Source organism: Nomascus leucogenys, chromosome 5, assembly GCF_006542625.1.
Source record: "Nomascus leucogenys isolate Asia chromosome 5, Asia_NLE_v1, whole genome shotgun sequence".
Taxonomy (NCBI): domain Eukaryota; kingdom Metazoa; phylum Chordata; class Mammalia; order Primates; family Hylobatidae; genus Nomascus; species Nomascus leucogenys.
The window spans coordinates 54,097,750-54,121,077 of record NC_044385.1 but is presented as its reverse complement, the minus strand read 5'-3'; the positions used below and the strand labels follow the sequence as shown (position 1 = coordinate 54,121,077).

Here is a 23,328-nt window from a genome sequence, read left to right as displayed (position 1 = left end):
ATGGTCCGTCTCTCAGGAAAATGATCGTACAAAATCTGTGCACCATTTCAGGGAGTTCATGGATCCTCTGAAGACCTATTAAAGACCCCTTCCATGACCTCCACGTTAAGAAGTTGGGGCTGAAGAGGGCAGGTGTTGGATAAGACTCTACACTGTAACAAAGCTGTCATCTTGGAGTTACATCACAAATTTACCAGTTAGTGGCAGTGTCCTAAAGTTGGGGAAGAATCACTGTCCTATAGAAACCCATGTCCTAATATGCCTGTATACTGTTTCTGATTTCTATCTAGCCTAAATTCTACTGCAATTTAGGGTCAATTCTTTCTTCTGTTGCTTTGATTGATGACAGAGAACAGCTGGGATCTGTTTTCTATGTGACTAACCCTTTAGAGATGTGAGGAACTATTTTGGGGCTAGGAAGTTAATTAGGCAGTAGGGTATTTGGTAGAAGGTCTTTAAAAAGAGGAAGGCCCCACCTGTCCGAACTCTGAATGGGCTGGCCTGCCTGGAAAGCAGGGAAGGAATGAAACCATTGAAACCATGTGGGCAGAATGGCAGCCACCGTGGCCTCTTCTGTCCATTTAGAATACTCCCGACTTCAAAAATTAGTACATTTTAGCTAAGTGGAGGAAACAAGAGGGAAGTCAGATTTAGATTAGAATAAAAATTTATTTTTGTAAAGAATTATATTTTGTATTTGCAAAAGCTGAAAATGCTCATAAAAATTACCAGCCCAGAGCTTGGATTTCCACCGGATCCACCACGTGAGACAAAAGAGTCTGTCACTTCTTCTTGCCAGGTTTGGGGGCCTTTTCTAGACCTTGGATGTGTTTTCGAGGGAGCTGATAGTCTTCTACAATCCAAAAAGCACACACTCCTCAGCGGAGCATGACCTTGCTCCCCGGCTGGCCCTCCACCAGTCCCCGTTGTCTCACAATGTCATTCCACCCAATTCAAACTCAACTTCGGGACTGACCACTTACGCCTACACCTCACAGCTGATGTGTATATTTTTGAAATTTTCACACTGAGAGCTACTTTCTGGGTGTATTTCAGGCATTTATTATTTTTTCACGAGAGAGATTGTGTCTGTTCAGTCTGTGCTCCTCTCTCTTCCTCATAACATTTCTTCTCAGTACCTCATATGGGGTTCCTCACATAAAGGGGCTCAACTCTAGAAGTTAACTGTCAGGTACTGCCATAGGCCATGGAATACATTTGCCTAAATGAGCACTTACTATCTGCCAGGCCCTGAGGATGAAAAAGGCAAGGTTTCTGGCTCATGCAGCTCAGTCTGGCAGGAGGTTCAGACATTAGAAAAAAATTAGCCAAGCTGCAGACATTAATGGAAATATAAACACAATTGGAAAGTGCTACACTAGCAATGTTTAAAATGCTAATTTAGGCTCAGGCCTCCCAGGACCCCTGGGCTGGGCCAGTGAGCCTCTGAGGTCAGGTGGGCTTGGGCATGGGAGGGCATCCTAGGCAAGGGGATAGCCCAGGCGGAAGCACATGTGGGGGAACATGCAAGGACAATCTGGGGAACTGCAAGGAGACCAGGACAGCTGGTGCCTGCAACGTGGGTGTAGGAGCTGCCAGAGAAAGCCTGCAGGGAAGACTGGGGTAAGGCTGGGTTCAGGCTGAGAGGGTCTTGTTTACTGAGCTTAGGAGTTAATTCTGAAGGCATTGAAGAGGCATACAAAGTTTTTTTAGAAGGGAATGATGTGATCATATTTGTTTAAGAAAGCTGACTCAGGCAGAGATGTGAAGGCTGGTTTGAAGAGAGGACAAACGGGAGGCTGGGTTACCCAGAGTTAGTAGAAAGAACTTAGGCTTTAGGCCAGGCGTGGTGGCTCATGCCTGCAATCCTAGCATTTTGGGAGGCCGAGGCAGGCGGATCACCTGAGGTCAGGAGTTCAAGACTGGCCTGGTCAACATAGTGAACCCCATATCTACTAAAAGTACAAAAATTGGCTGGCCATGGTGGCACGTGCCTATAATCCCAGCTACTCGGGAGGCTGAGGCAGGGGAATCACTGGAACCTGGAAGGTGGAGGCTGCAGTGAGTGCAGTGAGCCAAGATTGCGCCACTGCACTCCAGCCTGGGTGACAGAGCAAGATTCCATTTCAAAAAAAAAAAAAGAACTTAGACTCTGGAGTCTAAAAAAGTTCCGTGCCCAGCTGTATCACTCAAGAGTCAGAGGATCTCAGGGCAAGGCACAGAACCTCTCTGGGCCTCAGTTTCCTCATGTGCAAAACAGATAACAGCTCTGCAGCATCATTATGATGAAGAGAGATGCCTGCAAAAGCCCCAACAATGGGCCTAGCACAAAAGGTTGGGTGCTCCCCACATGTTTTATAGAAAGGGACCAACCAGGAAGAAAACTACTCTAATAGTGGAAGAGAAAACACTGAATTTGGAAGGAGCCAAAGGATCTGATTCAAACACTGGTTCCCTCTTCTCTAAATAGCTACTAAAAACTAAATGGAGAGAGAGAGAGAGTGTGTGTGTGTATTATGCAAGTTGAGTTGGCAGGAAGGTCTTTGCTGAGCTAGACCAATGCCTCCACTCTTCAGAGGGGATGCTCACCAAGCAATAGCCAGCCGAGGTGGTGGACCTGGTTTCCCTGGATCTGCACCTGAAGGCTGTCCTTGGCCCCAGGGGCAGGAGTGACGGTGGTGCTAGCCTGGCATCGCTGCTGAAGGATGGCAGCCACTGAGTATGGGTCCAGACCATAGGCCTCCAAGTTCCGGACCACGGTCACCTGGGGGGACAGTGGGGACAGAGACTGACGGTGGTGACTGCATTCCCTTCCCTCCAGAGGGCCTTCCGGAGCCTCAGCAGCCTTCTCAGCCCTGTGTTCTCTGATGGTTCACCATTCCTATAACCCTAGTACTTTTTAAATCCAAATCACTTATTTTTGTGCTTCTAAACTGATTCTCTCTACCCCATCCAATATATGTATTACATATTTAGAGGGACAGATACTCTCTGTATCACGTAGAATGTCTACTTCTTTTTTAAGTTTTTTTATTTGGACAATTCAAAACATAAATGAAAGCAGAATAGTATATAAACCCACATGTACCTATCACCAGTTTCAACAATTATCAACTCATGGCCAACCTTGATTCATCTATACCCCTGTCTACTCCCCACTCCTCTATTACTTTAAAGCAAACCTCCCCAGACATCAGATCATTTCATCTATAAATATTTCAGTATGTATCTCCAAAAGACAAGGCTCATTTAAACATAAAAACAAAACCATCATCGCACCTAAAAATAAATTAACAAACAATAGTTCCTTAATATCAAGAATCTAGTCAGCAACACATGCATTTTTCTGTTACTCAACTTCACAAATGACAAGTATGTGACTTTGAGATAAAAAGGAAAAATGTTAGTGCTTTTAAAATATCACAATTCTCCCCCTTGTTGCTTTAAAACAAATTCTTTCTCATTCATGACTACAGATAGTAAAGTGTATTACTGTCAGGGGTGTGTGGGGGATGACTGCTATCAATAAAGACTATAAAAGCTCCAACTAGCCTTACGCTTGTCAATGGGCTCCAGACCCAGAAAATCTTAGAATCAATAAGACTTTAGAGGATGTATCTCTTCCAATTGCCCACCTGATACATGAACCCCCAACTACATCCTCCCCCAGCAAGTGCTCACCTAATCTTTGCTTGCAGACTCTCCAGAAAAAAATTCACTATTTTATGAAACACCAATTTCAATTTTGGACAATTCTATTTGTCATTATTAACAGAAAATTAGTGTTTAAATAAACTATATATATGAAAATTATTTAGTTCGGTGTCTGGCACATAATTAAATACTCAATAAATAGTGACTATTACTAATTATTGTAAAGGTTATTACTGGTTCTCAATTAGTGAGAACCAGGTATTTATATGCCAAGTACATTCTAAGTGCTTCAGCCATGGATACTCCTTCGTTTGATCCTCACAATTCCTTACCAGGTAGGTATTATCCCCATTTTTCACAGAGTAAAACTCAGACAAAAAGAAATGAAGTAACATGCTCAAGGTCAGGCAGTGAGGCAACGGCTGCATTTGAACCCAGTACTATCCAAAGCCCATGCTCGTAACTGTAAACTACTACAAAGTTCTTTATTTTGAACTCAAGTCTGTCTTCTTGGAATTTCCACCCAATAATCCTATTTCTGTCCTTTCAAGGCATATAGAATAAGTGCACTACTTTGCCAGGGGACAGCTTTGCACATATTTGAGGAGAGATGTCATTGGTTCCTCACAATTTTGTGTTGCCAAGCTAAACACACTTAGTTCCTTCAGCAAGTTTTTTACAAGTTATTTTCATTGAGCAAGGCCTAAGAGGTGAAAGAATATGTGGGAGCTGAATGTCCATAACATAGTTCTAAGAAAAAAATAAAAATAAAATCTTGTTTATCTTTGGAACCAGGCTCTAGCAAGTTTCCTAGAACAAAATCCTAGAGAGCAGTGAGTGAGCGGGGTCAGCTTTACCTGTTTCATACAGAGCCCAGCCCAGGCACATAAAAACGGGTGTTTCATAAAAAAATCTTTGATGTGTTTGAGGCCAATCTAAAAACCTCCAATCACATTAGGGAGACCAGAACTTGGCAAGAACATTAAATCACCATCCTTGAACATTGTGTCTTTTTAAAATTACCTTTTTATTAGAAGCTCTTTGTGCTAGGGTGATGTCAATTGGACAGATTCTCCCTTTCTTCACAATGGGCTCTTGTCCGGGAAAGGTCACTTGATAGGCAGGCTGTAATTTTTCCAAACACCTGAAACAGAAGTTATGAGTTACAAACTGATAAAGCCAACAGAAACCATTTCCTCATACCCCACTACCAGCAGGCAGTTAGGTGTAGGCTGAAATTGCAGGTTCACAACTGGCTGCACATTAGAATCATTCAAATCCCTAGGGAGCTACAGCCCAGCTCAATGAAATCTGTATCTCTGACTAGGGCTACGAATTTTTTAAAGCTCCCTAAAGTGCAGCCAAGGTTGACACCCACTGATTCAAACATGGGAACATCAGTGACTTGGGCCCCTGGAAACGGTCCACTGACCTGGCCTTTTGAGAATCTGCCCAGTCTGCCTTGTGGAGGCTACTACCTGTCTCAAGAATGTGCCTTAAGTGGCCTATTGCCTGCGAGTGCTGCTTCACATTTCTGACATGTTTTATAGACAATTTTTACCACGAGGAGTTTCTACCTTTTATCTAACCAAGTTTTCTCTTGCTATCACATTATCAGGATCAACAACTTTTTCTATAAAGGGCTAGACAGTAAATATTTTTAGTTTTGCCAGTCACCTGGTCTCTTAACAACTACTCAGTTCTGCCATTATAGCACAAAACCAGCGCACAGACAACACATAAATGGATATGGTTGTGTTCCAATCAAAGTTTATTTACAAAAACAGGTGGCAGGCCAGATTTGACCCATGGGCTGTAGTTTGCTGACTCCTGATAATAAACTATTTTCAGTTATGTGGAAAAGAAGAAATATTAAAAATTTTTCCTTTAAAGACTTTAAGACACTTTTCCCCAGCCTTCTTTTGCTTCTGCATCTTATTGAAGTTCTTATTTTATTTTTTCTTATTTTTTTAAATGCCCTCACTTTAACAGAGTAAGTTCTTTTTTTGAGACAGGGTCTCACCTTGTCACCGAGGCTGGGGTGCAGTGACGTAAACATGGCTCAATGCAGCCTCCACCTCCACCTCCTGGGCCCAAGCAATCCTACTGCCTCCGCCTCCCAAAGTGCTGGGACTACAGGCATGCACCACTACGCCTGCCTTAAGTTCCTATTTTTAGTGAATGTTCCTTTTTGTTCTTCCTTTCAAGTTCTCCTATGTCGTATTGGCTTAAATTGTTCCAAAGACCCCCCAAATCAGAGTTCCTCAAGCCTGTGTTTATGTAGACTGACTTGGTATGAACTACAGAAAGAAAGTCAAAGGCTAAGATAGTGACAGTATTAAAGTTCAATGTGATCGATACTAAGGGGAGCGGATAGAAAAGTTGGAGAGGGACTGCCAATGCTCGTTACCTGGTCAGAAGACTGTCCCATGGAAGCTTCATGACTGTATGCTGTTCATTTTTCTCTAAGATGCAGTCACATAGGATGGGATCCAATTTCACAAGACTAAAGGGACAGAAGAAGCAATGAAGAAATCCTAGACTTGTCCCTTCTGACCTGAAGGCAAACTCAGGATTCATCTCTCGTATGGTCTTTATAGACATTCAGGATATGAATCAATTATGGGCCCACAGTCCAAAAGGCAATGTACCTTATGCGTGGGAGATACACATATGCTTTCCTACGAAAAGCAGGAAGTGGAAGGGAAAGTGAGATGGGATGAATTTGAAGATCAGGCGCCTTTGCTACTAACTAAGCATGTGACCACGGCTTTCTAAGCTTAGCATCAAAATTGGCTAGTGAGGAAGAAAGAAAGGAAGTGAGAATCTTTAAAATGAAGGTGTTGGCCAGGTGCGGTGGCTCATGCCTGTAATCCCAGCACTTTGGGAGGCTGAGGTGGGAGGATCACCTGAGGTCAGAAGTTCAAGACCAGCCTGGCCAACATGGTAAAACCCCATCTCTACTAAAAATAGGGCCGGGCGCAGTGGCTCATGCCTGTAATGCCAGCACTTTGGGAGGCCGAGATGGGTGGATCACTTGAGGTCAGGAGTTCGAGACCAGCCCGGCCAACATGGTGAAACCCCACCTCTACTAAAAATACAAAAATTAGCTGGGCATGGTGGCGCATCCCTGTAATTCCAGCTATTCAGGAGGCTGAGGCAGGAGAATCGCTTGAACCCGGGAGGCAGAGGTTGTAGTGAGCAGAGATTGTACCATTGCACTCCAGCCTGGGCAACAAGAGCAAAACTCTGTCTCAAAAATAAAAATAAAACATAAAATAAAATGAAGGTGTTAGATTAGGCTGTTGTGTCTCATCTTTTTTTTTTTAAAGTGAAAAAAAAATTTTTTTGAGATGGGGTTTCACTATGTCACCCAGGCTGCAGTGCAGTGGCATGATCATTGCATACTGCAGCCTCAACTCTTGGGCTCAAGCGATCCTCCCACCTCAACCTCCCAAGTGGCTGAGATTACAGGCATGCCCTACCATGGCCAGCTAATTTTTGTATTTTTTGTAGAGACAGGGTTTCATCATGCTGCTCAGGTGGGTCTCAAACCCCTGGCCTCAAGCAATCCTCCCGCCTCGACCTACAAAAATGTTGGGATTACAGACATGAGCCACAGTGCCCGACCATTAAAGTAAAAAACAATTAATGGAACTCTCTTCATCTGGTAGTTTACCATCTGTATCCCCTTTTAAGAAAATAACACCATAATGGGTACAAATATACAGTTAGAAGAAATAAGTTTAATCTTTGAGAGCAGAGTAAGGTGACTGTAGTTAACAACAATGTATTGTGTATGTCAAAATAGCTAGAAGAGAGGACTTAAAATGTTCTCAACACATAGAAATGGTAAATACTCGAGGTGATGATACCCTAAATACCCTGCCTTGATCATTATACACTCTGTGCATGTAACAAAATACCACGTGCACCCCACAAATATGTACAAATATCTATCAATAAAAATAAATACCAAAAGGTATGATGACTTCAGTAAATTCTTTGTAAGTTTGCATTTTATTCCTCACAATAGCCAATTAAAGATGATTCATGGGTATTTGTGAGAGAATGTTTACTTAGTCTGTAGTCAATGTTGATCGTATACATGGATCTGAACACCCCAGACAATAACTCTGAGTGTCCACAGCCCATGGTTTGGAAACCACCGGTCTTAATTACCTCTAAGATGCTATGGTTTTCTATTCTCCCTCCCAGACATCCTCTCCAAATGTGTCTATGTCTGATAAAGACAAAGACTTGGCTAATAAGACAGATCTGGTGCTTCTCATGCACTCACTTTTTGTTGTCTGCATCAACTAGGTCATTTTTCTTGGCGTAGTTAATGACGATCGTTCGGACCTCACTGCCCTCCAGAAAGCTCCCCTTCCTAGGTGAGGAGAAGTGACCCAGGGGTTAGTTCATGCTGTGCCATGAGACAAAAATGCAGATGCCCAGACTCACTCCCTGCCGAGCAGGGGACTTTCCTTAGCTTTCGGCCTCTAGTTTCTTCCCTTTTCCTGACTGAAGTGAGCATGACCATGTGAAGAATCATTACAGGCAGAAAAGGGTGAGACCTACTCGTTCGTTTAGTCCAGAGGAACTTGCCCAGGGAAGGAGGCTGGAAGCTAGATTTTGGAGAAGGGGAGAACAGGGGCAGAGCAGGTTTTGCCAGTCGCAAAAGAGCACTACTCAGGTTGAGAGGAACTGTAGGCCAGAACACCAAGCAGGCAGAGAAGGGCTGCTCTCCAAAAACTCACTTGTGGCCAGACTCCTGGAAGAGCAGGGTCATGCTGGCTGGGACACAGTAGAGGGGTTTTATATCTGGAGGGTGATAGGGCTGTTCCCTGCTACCCTCCTGGATAGTCTGGGAGGTCGGGGAGGGCTCGGGTATGACGAAAGATGTAATCCTAAAACCCAGCAGAAGGAAAGAAAAAACACATTTTATACTAGCATCTCAGCAATCCCCAGTCTGTGGCCCAGGTGCCCTGGGGCCAGCTGGGCTACAGTGACAGGCCCCCTGCACTCACCTCGGGTGTTTCCAGTCCACAGCCACAATGCTCTCCACCCCTTTGCTCAGCTCCTTCACCTGTATAATCTGCTCCTGCTGCATTTGCTGCAGGAACTTAGAGAGCTAAGGGAGAGAGGGCCAGTGGTAGGGGACTTCATTGATTCCACACACATACTGAGCACCCAGAATGTGCCAGAGTGAGCTAGGCAGGGACTGTGCAGGGATATGAGACAGCCCCTGCCTCCATCAACCAGGAACTGGGAGGCCCCCAACCTGAGAGCCAGGGAGCAAGAAGCTGCTAGAGACTAACCAGTGAGGCCGTTCAGAACTCTAATCAGATATAAAGGGGTCAAAGGAGAAAGGAGAGTGGGTGCTACCAACTGCTTCAGCCCAGGGAGAGTTTCTTTCTTCCCCCTTATACTTGGAGTCAAAAAGCTTAATTCTAGCCTGAGCCCGGTAGACAGCGCTTCCCCAGCCTCCATCTGGCTTATGTCATATGTGCCCCTACACAACTCTCTGCATGGGTCTGCGAAGAAGATCCTTGCTTACCTTTTTGTAGCTTGACTTCTTTATGTCCAGTTGTCGTCCTTCGGGGCTGATGGCAGATGGAAAAGCAAGTTAAGCTAATGAACAGTCATACTGGGACCTGCCTGACACTGAGAGGAGGGCCTTTTTCCTCAGCCTTCCTCCCCCACCTTCAGAGAGAGGCCACTGTGCCAGAACTCTCTGCCCCAGGGTGACATCAGAGAGGGGCGCAGACTATGGGACATTCTAAATCAGTGCTGTTCAATAGGACTTTCCATAGATGTGGAATGTTCTCTGTGTTGTCTAGCAGGGCAGCCATTAGCCACATGTGGGTAGTAAGCACTTGAAGTGTGACTAATGTGACCAAGGGAACTGAATTTTAAATTTTATTTACTTTAAATTAAACTGAAAATAGCGACATGTGGCCAGTGGCTACTGCATTGGATATAGCCTTAGATTCCTCCCAGACCAGACAACCTTCTGTGGCCTCCAAAGTTGCAACAGCAAACTCACACTGTGGGCAGCCAGGCCTGGAGTGCGGCCCAGCAAGCCGCATCCTGGGGTCAGGTCTGGCCAACTAATTATCTACTGTCTATGGTCACATTAGTGCTACAATGGCAGCATCCAGTAGTTGCAACAGAGATGGTATGGCCTGCAAAACCGAAAATATTCATATTTACTATCTGGCCCTTTACAGAAAAACATGCTGACCCCTGCACTACAGCAATTAGTTTTGGAGAGGACATTCCTGATACGAGCTTACATCCTCTCTCAAAACATGACATGCAGTAGCAGTGGATTCTCAAGGAGTGCTTCTAGAATCCACCCCAGGATCCTATCCTACAGAATATTCTGGGGCCCCTTTACCATGTATTTGCAACCCAAGAAAGTCAGGACAGATTACCAAGTATCCCTCCACACACTCCAGACACCACATTTGTACAGGATAGCTTAAAGACACCCAAGTATAAATGGGAAGACATTACATTAAGAATCACTTTTGTAAAAAATCACAGCCAGATTCTCAAAAAGAAATAAATTCAGGCCGGCCACAGTGGCTCACGCCTGTAATCCCAGCACTACGGGAGGCCGAGGCAGGCAGATCGCTTGAAGTTAGGAGTTCAAGACCAGCCTGGGCAACATGGTGATACCCCACCTCTACTAAAAATACAAAAATTAGCTGGGCATGGTGGCATGTGCCTGTAATCCCAGCTACTCGGGAAGGCTGAGGCAGGAGAATCTCTTGAACCTGGGAGGCAGGGGTTGCAGTGAGCCGAGATCACGCCACTGCACTCCAGCCTGGGTGACAGAGTGAAACGGTGTCTCAAAACAAAAAATAAATAAATAAATAAATTCAATCTCAGGGTAAAAATCAATAAGCAAACCTCCTGACATGATAGTATTTACTGAATGCTTATTATGGTTCAGGCTATGTAATCTTTACAGCAATCCCATGATTATTAGAAATTAGGACTCAGAGAAGCCCAGTAACAAGCTAAAATGCACCTTGCTGGAACACCCTGGAGACCTAGCAGTTGAGTCCAGACGGCTCTGTCTTCAAAATCCAGGTTCTATCCACACGCAATAATACCTCTCCTGGTGGCTTGTGTTTTGGATGGGGTGGGCCAGGATGGGGGGTGTTCACACCAATTCTTCCTCCTAATAAAACCTAATGTGGCCCCTCACATACTTTCCAGAAGTGTGAGGAGGCTGAATGTTCCAGAAGAAGCTTCCTGACAAAGAGGCTGCCCTGGGACACTTCCTGCACAGGACACGCTGCCCGATTTGTGAGGTTGCCCAGAACCCCCATGGCAGAGGCAGTGTTCATGGAATCTCAGGAATTTTAACTTTCCGGTCCTCAATATCCTTTCATTGGCTAAAATTTAAGATTTTGTTTTAACAGCCCAGCAAGCTAAGAATTAACTTTTTAGAACCCAGGAACTAATGTATTTGTCAGATAAGCCTTCCCCTCCATTCTTTCCACAGCATGTCCCTCAACCAGTCCCTGCATTGGCCCCATCCTGTCCTACTATCAAGGAGCACACGTGTGACCCCGGCCCCGGCCTCCAGCCCACATCAGTGCTTTCCATACCAGCAGGAGAACATGTGGCTGCCAAGGAAAGTGCTGGTGAGTAAAGGGAGGTCAGCCTTTTTGACTCGGCACTTCAGGGCATGTAAGAAGCATTGCTGTAACAGCTCATCCATTTGCTCTGCAGGGAAAAGACAAGAGCCACATCCTTCCTGAGGGATACAGAATACCTGGTACAAGAAAACGACTCCAAGCTTCATCCCTACCTTGCCCGCTTGGCTCTGAAAGGAACCCATTCCCAGGTACCAAAGCTCCCAGACTCTCTTGAGCACTGAGCCTTTAAAGATGTTGACCCCAGAGAAGGAGTCAAGCCACAAAGTCCCACCAAGCTAGGAGTGTTCACCCAGAGAAGCTGAGCCAGAAGAAACCCTGGAGGGCTTTGTAGCTGAAAACAGGCAAATGCCAGGGCAGATTAGCTCCCAGGAAGACGTGACTTACATGGGAAGGACTCAAAAACAAGATGTGAAAGGGCTGCTGCGCCACCCTCACAGAAAATAAGGAGCTTCCCCTCCTCCCCCGGGAGCTTAAGGGCCATGCTAGCCAGCACTGGAGTGGAGCTTGTCAGGCTCCTAAATTGAGAGGTGGGGAGATGGGCTCTTCTCCTAGAGTTATACCTTGAAGCGTTTTGCTATCTGTGGAGTCTTGGTTCAGGCCCCCGGTGCTGGTGTCTTCTGAGGCTTCTGAGAGAGACTTGTCTTCACATGCCTGGTGAACCTCCCCATTCTCCTCTTCCCCCTCCAGGGTCATGTGCCTCATGTCTCTCTGCAGGGTGGAGTCCACCTGGACAGACCCCTTCTCTTCACTGAGATCTGCTGAATCCAGGGCCAGTGGAGCAATGGAAGGTGGAGAGGACTTGTTTCCAGACCGCCTGGAAAAATCTCATGTCAGAAACATCAAGCAGCAGCTCCAATACTCTCCAGCCCTGGCCACAGAGGAGTCAGCAGTGAGGTCAGAGACAGCAGAGAGCCAACAGGCAGGAGTGGCCAGGAGGGGGCAGAGAGCCTGTGCCCTCATCTCAAGCGTACTTTCAATTCTGGGCCCCCAAAAGTTCCATGCCTCAGTTTCCTCATCTCTGAAATGGGGAGAATAAATCTTGTCTCCTCCCTATCCCAAAAGAATAATACTATTAATAGACACCCCAAGACTGAGAAAGATTAAAGGAGTTTAAGATAAACTCCCAAAAATGTTCCCTTCATCTGAGTTAATAACAAAACCAATTTGAATTAAATATGAACATTAAGATCGTGAATGCATCTGTAATATCTGTTTGGTGAAATGCAAACCCATGGCTCAGCATATGTAATAAAACACAAACACCTGGACTGCTCAAGGATTGCAAAATCAGTGGCTTCTGTGTTACATCAAATGCAGTCTAACGTGGAAAGCAGAGATGGCCATGGTTTTATGCCACTAACCCTTAGGAAGACAGGAAAAAAGGCAATGCCACATAGCAAAGCACACAGAGCAGTAAAAAGCTTTATATTAGCCAACATTACGCAAATCGAACTAAGTTTTAACTAATAGCTATGGCAAGGCTTCTCAGTGTTGTTCACAGTAAAGCCAAAGGGTATGTTTAGGCTATTCTGATCAGGTAAATACCATAAATATTGTTTTCAAAGTGCAGGGAGAGAACCAAAGCAGCTGCTGCTAAAACAACTTAGACAACCTGACCTTGATTGCTGTTGCCTGGACTGATAGTTAAACAAGGTGATAGGAGAATATCAGTCATCAGCCCTCAAATATCTAAAAATAGGCTAAAATGAGCTTGTACCTCCAGCAAAGGAGGGCTTGGCCAGTACTTGTAAAATTAGTAAGTCTGGCCGGGAGTGGTGGCTCACGCCTGTAATCTCAGCACTTTGGGAAGCCTAGATGGGCGGATCACTTGAGGTTAGGAGTTCGAGACTAGCCTGGCCAATGTGGTGAAACCCTGTCTCTACTAAAAACAAAAAAATTAGCCAGGTGTTTCAGGCACATGCCTGTAATCCCAGCTACTCGGGAGGCTGAGGTAGGAGAATCACTTGAACCGAGAGGCAGAGGTTGCAGTGAGCTGAGACTGTGCCACTGCACTCCAGCCTGGGCAACAAGAGCAAAAAAAAAAAAAGGCTGGGCACAGTGGCTCACGCCTGTATTCCCAGCACTTTGGGAGGCCGAGGTGGGTGGATCACGAGGTCAAAACATCGAGACAGGCCGGGCGCGGTGGCTCACACTTGTAATCCCAGCACTTTGGGAGGCCGAGGCGGGTGGATCACGAGGTCAGGAGATCGAGACCACGGTGAAACCCCGTCTCTACTAAAAAAATACAAAAAATTAGCCGGGCGTGGTGGCGGGCGCCTGTAGTCCCAGCTACTCAGAGAGGCTGAGGCAGGAGAATGGCGTGAACCCAGGAGGCGGAGCTTGCAGTGAGCCAAGATCGCGCCACTGCACTCCAGCCTGGGCGACAGAGCGAGACTCCGTCTCAAAAAAAAAAAAAAAAAAGATCGAGACCATCCTGGCTAACACAGTGAAACCCCATCTCTACTAAAAATACAAAAAATTAGCTGGGCATGGTGGCAGGCACCTGCAGTCCCAGCTACTAGGGAGGCTGAGGCAGGAGAACGGTGTGAACCAGGAGGTGGAGCTTGCAGTGAGTTGAGATCGTGCCACTGCACTCCATCCTGGGTGACAGGGCAAGACCCCGTCTCAAAAAAAAAAAAAATTAATAATTCCAAGACTGGGCTAGAAAATATAAGAATGACTCTATACCAACAGGCCACAATACTTGGCTAAATGTGTTTTTTGAGGAAATCACTGCTTACTGTTTTGCTAAAATGACAAGAAAATAACCAGAAAATGAACAGGTACGCGTCTCAGGAATGCAACCTTTACAGTCAGAATGTGTTACTTTCATGAGGAGGAGGAGTCTGGAATGTGAAATTTGAATAACATAAAAGTAATCAGGTTATAATCCTGGTGTCTAAAGGTCTACCCTGCTGTGATTTGGATTCAGAAGCACTCATCATGGGGTCACATGATGCCTAAAATGTGCATGGCAGCTAGGGCCAGATTGACCAGGGCTATAAAAAAATGAGTATCACTGTACTGAGGAGCAGAGCAGATGATCCCTAAGGTCTTCTTTTGGGTCTAAGATTCTATAATTCACTTACAAAATAAAGTTCTCTCTCATTACTTGTCCAAACAGGGGAAAAAAATATTTTCTTTGTATTTGGTAAGGAAATAAAAGTCTGGGGTTAGCAACTTGCTTAAAGACATGGCTAGGACCAAAACTCTCACTCCTGAATCACAGGCCCCATCCTCTCCCCAGCTGCCCCAGTTCTCTGTAAAACAGAAGAAACTCTGTACCCACCACAAGTGGTCCTGGTAAGTGTGGAGCACAGAGAAGCCCCTTCCCTTCAGGCCTGATGTGAGCATCTCAGCTGTGGACATGGCTGCAACTCCAATGGCTACGGGGGCTCTAAGAAGAAGGAAGCCAGAGACCAGGGTCAGGGAAAGTCTATGGGAAGGGCACATGTTAGGATCATCTTCTGACACATGTGGTAAAAATACCAAGGTTACCAATTTGAAGGTCTTGTATCATAAAACAAAACTCAGTCCACTCTCAGTTTTCTTCAGATTACCTATAAACATTACTTTCAAAAATCCCTTGACCAAACATTAAACTAAACACTAAACTTCTGTATTAGTAACTCCTCTGTTGACTTTATCACTGCCTTTGTTTTATTCCTGCTGTGAATTAAATCCAGGTAGGTCTTGGAAGGATATTTAATGTTCCCTTTCATTAATTTCAAAAACATATATTATCTCCTCTACCTTAAAGAAGTCATAGCCATCCCATAAGAAAGTTTAAAGGGGAGGCAATTCATATATCATAAATTAGGCTGAGGGATGCCATAGGGAAGAGAGAAGAGACACATAGTGGGGCCAACTAGAGAAGTTCCTTCTAAGTTGACTTTATAAGAGGGGTGGCTCAGTGTAACTATATATCTAAGAACTGGATGTTTCCAGGATATCAAAAACAACCACATATATAGTAACTACAGAAACTTCCAAAGCCCAGATGAGAAATCTCTGTCAGCCCAATGTTATTCAAGCATTGATCAATCAGATACTGCCTGTAAGGATGGGTGACTAGCTGGATAACAGTGGGGGAATAATACATAAGCCTGGAAAGGTAACCAGGGTCCAAGTGAGAGTTCCCAATACTTGAACTTACTTTAAACCTGGTAGCTCTGCTAACTGTACCTATAGGTCAGTTCCTGCCACAAAATCTGAATCTGGCTTCTTTCCCAGTTCTTAAAAGGTTTTTCTCATCTACTCCTGAAAGGTCAATGGCTTGAGAACTCCAGTCTTGAACATGACTTGAATTTTTAGAAACCCCTCATATCATTACCCCCACCACAAACCATCCACAGCTCCACCCTCATATACACTCTAAAGGCTAAAGTGAACAGGCCAAATATCCATTTACATAGTTTCCTCCTAAATCAGATAGAATACTGGGGGAGAAAAATGGTAACATCATCATTCTTTTCAACTGTAATTTCTGCTACAGGTAAACAGAAGTTTCTAGGTGCTTGGTTTCAAAGCGTTCAAGGAAAATAGAATAATATGAGTAGCAAAAATATGATCTTTGAACACTGACCCCTCCCGTGCCTACCATCACTCTTTCCTTCTCTCTCGAAGAAATTATCAAAATAATGAGTCCACTTTGGTCATCTCCATGAAAAAAAAAAATAGTACGATGTAATTTTTCACTCACTAGGATAACACAAATGAAAATGACCTATCATATCCAGTATTGGCAAGAGTATAGGGAAATAGGCTCCATATATGCTGCAGGTAGGTGTAAACACTGATACAGCTTGTTTGTAGGAAAACAGAAAATACACATGATCTTCAACCTAATAATTCTGCATTTTAGTATCTACTCTGGAAAAATACTGGCAACAGTGTCCCTAGAAGCATCAATAAGATAACATTTGTAATAGAGACAAATTGGAGGCAACCTCAGTGTCCACCAGGAGAGGGCCTCTTCCATCATCACACAACAGGTAAAAAGGTTTGGCAGATCTGTGTGTTCTTATTTAACACACAGTTAAATTTAAATGTGTATTAAGTTAGTATTTAAATGTCCACATAAAAAATAAAAATTAAAATTAAAAAAAGAAAATGTCCACACTATATTAAGTGAAAAAATAACACATACACGGTATAATTTTGCTTGAATTTTTAAACACATATACCCTAAGCCATGTATTTTTATATGCACATGTATATATGTGTAGAACAATGACAAGAAGGACACACATCAAAATGATAATGGTTATTTCTAGGAAAAAAAGATTGTGGGGTAAGGGGGGCTTTTAATTTTTCAGAGTTGTTCATACAATTACTTCCTATTTTTAAAAAGAAGCAGTGGAGGCTAGATACAGTGGCTCATGCCTGTGATCCCAACTCTTTGGGAGGCCAACGCAGGAGTATCGCTTGAAGCCAACAGTTTTGAGACCAGCCTGAGCAACAGAGTGAGATCCTGTCTGTATGTAAACTGTATCTCAATAAAGCTATCAAAAATAATTAAAAGATAAGGATAATGATATGGATATAGGGAAAAAGCGCGAAGGTGATGAAAGACAACAAAAAAAAACAAAAAAGGTCACAAACAGAAGGAGACTAAGGAGACATGACGACTAAATGCAATTTGGTATTTTACATTGCATACGTGACAAGAAAGAAGACATCAGTGAAAAAACTGGAGAAATATGAATAAAGTCTGTAGTTTAGTTGGCAGTACTTTGCCAATGTTAATTTCTTAGTTGTAATAATCTATATTGTGGTTATGTAAGAGGCTACCATTAGAGGAAGCTGGGTAATGAGCATTTCAGAACTCTACTATCTTTGCAACTCTTCTGTAAATCTAAAAAATAAAATAAAATAAAATAAAAATAAAAATGCTAAGTTGAAAGAAAACAGAGCAGCAACAGCAAACAGCAAATATACTCTGCCCAGATGCATGGACTCCCCATAAGTTTGCTGCCATTCCCCTGCTGGCCCACTCTGCTTCTTCCAAAACCTATTTTTGCTTTCACTCTTTTGTTCATATGCTTTATAAGCTGTCATTCCCCTCCAACTCCTCTTTTACACAAGTTTTTCCCCCAAAGGCACAGTTGCCTGGCACAGTACCTGTTCCCCACCAAAGAAATGGCACAGAGGTCGCCCTTCTGTACCTGAGGCAGACCAGAAGGGGGCATCACTAGTCCAGGCAGCATCAAATCTGCAATGAACAAAACAAAAACATCACAACCTGCATTTGGCCTCCATCTAACTGCGTTTTACTTAATCATTTCCTCACTCACTCAACAAAAAATAGTTATTAGGTATCAACTATGTTATCCATAATAAAAATGAAAAATGGCAACTTCAGTATCAGACCTTCTCCCCTTAGGGGGCTAAAGGTCAAACAGAATTTGAGTGTCCTGGCCGGGTGCAGTGACTTATGCCTGTGGCTTACGCCTTTGATGACCCCTTCATCCATCCAACAGCAGGATATTTATTTTTATTCAAATGGTGGTTTCTAAGCCAGAAGTGGGAACCTTCACTTCCTCTCCAGACTCGGCTCCTAACATTCTTCTGGCATAAAAGAGGTACTTAGCCAGGTGCGGTGGCTCACGCCTGTAATCCCAGCACTCTGGGAGGCCAAGGCGGGCAGTTCACTTGAGGTCAGAAGTTCGAGACCAGCCTGGCCAACATGGTGAAACCCTGTCTCTACTAAAAATACAAAAATTAGCCAGGCGTGGTGGCGCACACCTGTAATCCCAGTTACTTGGGAGGCTGAGGCAGGAGAATCGCTTGAACCTGGGAGGCAGACGTTGTAGTGAGCCGAGATCATGCCACTGCACTCCAGCCTGGGCAACAGAGTGAGACTCCATCTCAAAAAAAAAAAAAAAAAAAAAAGTTTGAGTAGCCTATAACATGATATGTCTTGTCCTAGTTTCCTAAATTCAGCTTATTGATTTATAGTATAGCACATGGTGGTTCACAAAGTACTTTCACAACACTTATTTAAGCCTTACAACAGGGCCAGAGAGGCCCAGAGATCTTGTGGAACCAGCCAAGTAAAAAATATAAAACACACAGGGGAAAAAATTCCATTTTTCAACCACACAAACACAGGAAATGGGTAAGTTTATTACATCAGTTGGCTTTTGCTAAGTAGGTTTCAGCCAAAGCCAGAATATAGGAAAATCCTCTTACCTGCTCCCCCTACCAGTTTCTCGAGTACCAGAGGCCATGTTGTAAAGGTTGGCAGAAGATCAGGATAGGACCACAGCGTGTACACTGTACAAAAAGAGATCCAGAAAACACTACTACCAAAAAGCCAATCTTCTAGAGAAATGGAAAAACGTAACACTATGGTGGTTTTAATTAGAATACAGGTAAGAAATTCAACTCAAAGCTAAAGAGAAGGTTGTAAGGGGATGCCCAGAGAGGTTTCATTTTTGAGGAAGGAAAAAACCTAAGAAACTGAGTGTCACTTGAAATTTGGAGGCACCCGGATTGCAGCAGCAGAAAATGGTCACGGTGGACAAAAAAGTGAGGGCAGAGAACCAATGAAGCTTTTATTTATGGCTTCAGAAGCAAGTAGCCTAAGAACAGGAAGCCAGCTGTATAAAATTTGGAAACTTTCCCATGTTTATCATTTTTATCCCCTCTGTTTCCATAGTGATTAGCAGTAAAAACCCCTAGGTCAAAAAGTACTGTGGTTGTCTTCAGGTACAGCAAGGAAGTGAGATCAGGGGCAGGAGTGGCCTAAGGATATTGCATTGCACTATTGCAGCCAACCCTGGAGGATGAAAAGCCCCAAGTTACAAAGTAGGTGTCAGCAGCTATGGAAAAGAGAAAAGGAGAATGAGTCCCTGAGATTTGTGACAGAGAAGGCAAAGAATCCTAGAGAGCCACTCAGAGCCTAAAAAATCCCTGTGAGACATATGGTTAAAGTACATCATGAAAACAGCTGGATATGTAGCTTATCAATCCAGCTTCATTCCTATCACAGTATCTCTTTTCAGTATTTTAGGAAAATCCTGCTACAGATAGTTTTAAGAAACATTTTTTAGGCTGGGCACCCTGCTCATGCCTGTAATCCCAACACTTTGGGGGACTGAGGCAGGAAAATCACTTGAGCTCAAGAGTTCAAGACCAGCCCGAGCAACATAGTGAGACCTTGTCTCTACCAAAAATTTTAAAAGTAGCCAGACACGGTGGCATATGCCTGTAGTCCCAGCTATACAGGAGGCTGAGGCAGGAGGATCCCTTGAGCGCAGGAGGTTGAGGTTACAGTTAGCTACGATCACACCACTGCTCTTCAGCCTGGGTGACAGAGTAAGACCTTGTCTCTAAAAAATATATATATTTTTGGCCAGGCACGGTGGCTCACGTCTGTAATTACAGCACTTTGGGAGGCCGAGGCGGGCGGATCACGAGGTCAGGAGATCAAGATCACCCTGGCTAACACGCTGAAATCCCGTTTCTACTAAAAAATACAAAAAATTAGTCGGGCGTGGTGGCAGGTGCCTGTAGTTCCAGCTACTCGGGAGGCTGAGGCAGGAGAATGGCATGAACCCAGGAGGCGGAGCTTGCAGTGAGCCAAGACTGCGCCACTGCACTCCAGCCTGGGCGACAGAGCAAGACTCCATCTCATGGAGACATGCCCTGAAATTCCATCCTTTTCAAGACCTCTGCTCTATCCCTAGTCAACCCACTGTAAACTTCTCAGCCACTGTTCCTTCATCTCAGAACTTCCCTTTGCAACCACCCTTACTTACTATGTCAGCCCTTTTTTAATCCCTCCTATAGTGGTTTTGCATAAGAGAAAACCTTTTGCATCCTAGAACTGAAAGACTCAATTCTAGGAACACTAGGTCCATGAAGATCCTTGGGGATGGTATTGGGAGATTTTGTGCTTGCTTATTTTATGGGAGACAAGTTAATGGAAGAAACAGAGAGAAGCAGATGTTAGGCAAGAACTACCTCATGATAATGGTCATCTTCATCCTGTTGTCATACCTGTTGGATACAGATTTTTCTCCAGTTCAAAGAGGATGGGGTTACCACCACTCACGTACACAGTCACTGCATCCCCTTTGTGTGCATACAACTTCACAATGTTGAGCTCCTCCTTTCCAGGTACTAACTCAGAGACTTGATCAGTTCCAAGGGTGGGGAAAGCAGTTGTCACATCAGCTCGAAGCTTTCTCCTGTAGAAAGCACACCAGCACTGTGAATGCTGCCTGGACAGACTTTTAATAAATATCAAGAACGAACTCAAAAGTGCTCACTATAAAATCACAAGGGCCAAAGAAAGATTGCCTGGTTTATGATGTCCTAGTCTCACACACACTCTTCTGAAACATCCTAAACTCTTTTTCATCCATTGTCATCTATTTTCACTCATTCCTGAGGTATGCCTTTCCATTTTATGGGTGGGAAAACAGGCCCAGTGAACAATCCAAGTTAGCCTGACACAAGAAACAGCCTTGCCTTCCTGATTTCATGCCTAGCCCTTGGGGCCACTCCTTTCTCATACATGCTTCACATATCTGCCAGTTTATGATTAAATAACTATGCCATGAGACCTATAGACAACTATAAAGCACTGGTTACAAAATTCCAAACACAATCTCCATTTGTGACCCTGTCTGAACAGATACAGTTCTTCTTACCACATGTGCCTTATTCCCTCCCACCTCAGTTTCCAGCTGTCTCTCCTGCCAGAAGTAATCACTGGTCATTTTTTTTCTTATACTTTTAATTCTTGGTATCCCATCCGATCTCTCCCAAGGGGAATTAAGTAAGCTCTTTGGAGGGCAAGAATTCTGTATTCCTTCACTTCTGCATTCTCCACAACATCTTAAATAGTCTGCAGTCAGTAAACGCTGACTTAACTACGTTTTCTTTTAAACTCACTAGATTATCCAAAAGAGAGCCAGTTCCCCCTCCATCCTCACCTCGAAATGTGTCTAACCCACCCCTGCCTCCTGGGGTCCCTTCCCTGGCATACCCCTCGGCCTCCATCCGAGGATGTCGGCCGAGAATAGCAAGGGCTATGGGCCAGCGGGGCCCAAGAGATGTCTGGTTGTTCTGGTGGCAGAGCAGGCCCCTTTCCTCCCTCACCTGTCCGACCCCTTGATGGCCGTGTTGGACTTGACCCGAAAGGCCTTGGCAAACATGTCTGCTGGGGTGGCCTGGGGAAGAGAACACAGAAGCCAGGGAATGTCAAGAAAACGAGGGCGCAGCAGCTGCCAGGCCCGCAGCCCCGGGGGCAGCCATGCTGGGGCCCGGCCGCAAAAAAGGCCCGGCTGGAAACCAGGGCCGCGCAGCTTCGTGGCCGTTGCCGCTAGGGAGGCCGCGGCCGCCCCCAGTGGCGATGCCTGGAACTAAAGCAGGGCAGGGAGGGGCAGGGCCCAGGGAACGCCAGTCCTCCGCCCACCGTCCCATCACCTCGCGGGCGTGGCTCTGCGCCTGCGCGAGCAGGTCGGGTTTGCCCCACTGCAGCGACTCGGCCACGCAAACAGCGGTTCTGTTTATTTCCTTCCACTCCATCAACCTTAGGAACTGCTTTGAGTAGAAGCTCTCTGCAAGCTCCCATTCCATTCCATTCGGTTCGGTTCAGTTCCCCAAAAATAATTGAACTGATAAACATGAGTTCAGGCTTCGGCCGGGCGCGGTGGCTCAAGCCTGTTATCCCAGACTTTGGGAGGCCGAGGCGGGCGGATCGCTTAAGCCCAGAAGTTCGAGACCAGCCTGAGCAACTTGGTGAAACCCCACCTCCATAAAAATACAAAATTAGCCGGGCATGGTGGAGCATGCCTGTAATCCCAGCTACTCGGGAGGCTGAGGCAGGAGAATTGCTTGAACCGGAGAGGCGGAGGTTGTGGTGAGCCGAGATTGCACCATTGCACTCCAGCCTGGGCAACAAGAGTGACAGTCCGTCTCAAAAAAAAAAGAAAAGAAAAATTCAGCCGGGCGTGGTGGCGCGTGCCTGGGGAGGCTGAGGCGGTAGGATCACTTGAGCCCAGGAGGCAGAGGCTGCCGTGAGCCGAGATCGTGCCATTGCACCCCAGCTTGGGCAACAGAGTAAGACTCCGTATCAAAAAATAAAACAAACGAAAAAACCTTGAGGGCCTTTTGAATATTTTTCTTTATTTTATTTTATTTTGTTTACTTGGAGACAGAGTCTCTCTCTGTCACCCTGGCTGGAGTGCAGTGGCACAATCTCAGCTCAATGCAGCCTCAACATTCCAGGCTCAAGCGATCTGTCCACTTCAGCCTCCCGAGTAGCCGGGACTACAGGCGGGCACCATCACACCCGGCTAATTTTTGTATTCTTTGTAGAGACAGGGTCTCACCTTGTTGCCCAGGCTGGTCTCAAACTCCTGAGGTCAAGAGATCTGTCCACCTCGGCCTCCCAAAGTGCTGGGATTACAGGACAGGTGTGAGCCACCAAGTCCGGCCTAAATGTTTTTCTTAAAGTCATTCTATGAGTAAGGTCTATTCATTGCACTATAAGCTAGAAGCTTCAGCTAGAATTTTCTGTAAGATTTTTCTCATCCCTGATTTTTAGTTTACATGGGTGGTAATAACAGTAATAGAGAATTCACTGTTGTCCCAGATTTGTCCCAAAGTCACACAGGCAGGGAAGAGAAATTAGGTTTTCCTCAAAGGGACAGCTGTGTTCCCTGGAGACAAGGATTTAAACACCCGGAATCGTGGCTCTTGGTAAATTAAGTCTTGCATATTAAAATTACATTAAATAATTTAAGTAATAAAAGTAAATTATATTTTGCATATTAAAACTTCCAAGTGTCCATTCACCAATAAAAAATCCCAGTTGATTCAGTGACACAGTTGCCCAAAGGAGAATTCCACACTGGCTTTCCAAACATTAGGCCTTCTGCAATGTTTGCCCATCACCTATAGTGGCCTAGGGACCAGCCCCAACTTCTCCTAAACCTGTGACCCACTAGGCCTTTATTCTGAAGTATCCCAGCCACCA

At 44.8% G+C, this 23,328-nt stretch overlaps 1 protein-coding gene across 2 annotated transcripts; it reads right to left on the bottom strand.

Moving 5' to 3' along the window:
- Positions 1–649: 649 nt before the first annotated feature.
- On the bottom strand, positions 650–21,708 carry EIF2D (eukaryotic translation initiation factor 2D). 2 transcript variants are annotated; one of them, XM_003272958.3, is made up of 15 exons: positions 21,447–21,708; positions 20,340–20,530; positions 18,528–18,611; positions 17,457–17,547; positions 14,623–14,730; positions 11,894–12,147; positions 11,283–11,400; positions 9,215–9,260; positions 8,685–8,788; positions 8,415–8,564; positions 7,955–8,044; positions 6,065–6,160; positions 4,678–4,798; positions 2,590–2,764; positions 650–853 (listed from the first exon to the last, which is right to left on the bottom strand). In XM_003272958.3, the coding sequence occupies exons 1-15, from the start codon at positions 21,500–21,502 to the stop codon at positions 783–785; spliced, it is 1,755 nt and encodes a 584-aa protein (XP_003273006.1). In that variant the 5' UTR covers positions 21,503–21,708; the 3' UTR covers positions 650–782. The 2 variants fall into 2 exon arrangements, with proteins under 2 accessions (XP_003273006.1, XP_030668957.1); XM_030813097.1 differs by lacking the exon at positions 8,415–8,564.
- Between the last annotated feature and the right edge of the window lie 1,620 nt (positions 21,709–23,328).

Coding starts and splice junctions, on each gene's coding strand:
- EIF2D (XM_003272958.3), bottom strand. CDS start 21,502: ATGTTTGCCAAGGCCTTTCGGGTCAAGTCCAACACGGCCATCAAGGGG. Junction 14,731..17,456: donor ATTTCTTTGGTGGGGAACAG/GTACTGTGCCAG, acceptor CCTTCTTCTTAG/AGCCCCCGTAGCCATTGGAG. Junction 2,765..4,677: donor AAAGAGCTTCTAATAAAAAG/GTAATTTTAAAA, acceptor CTGTCCCCCCAG/GTGACCGTGGTCCGGAACTT.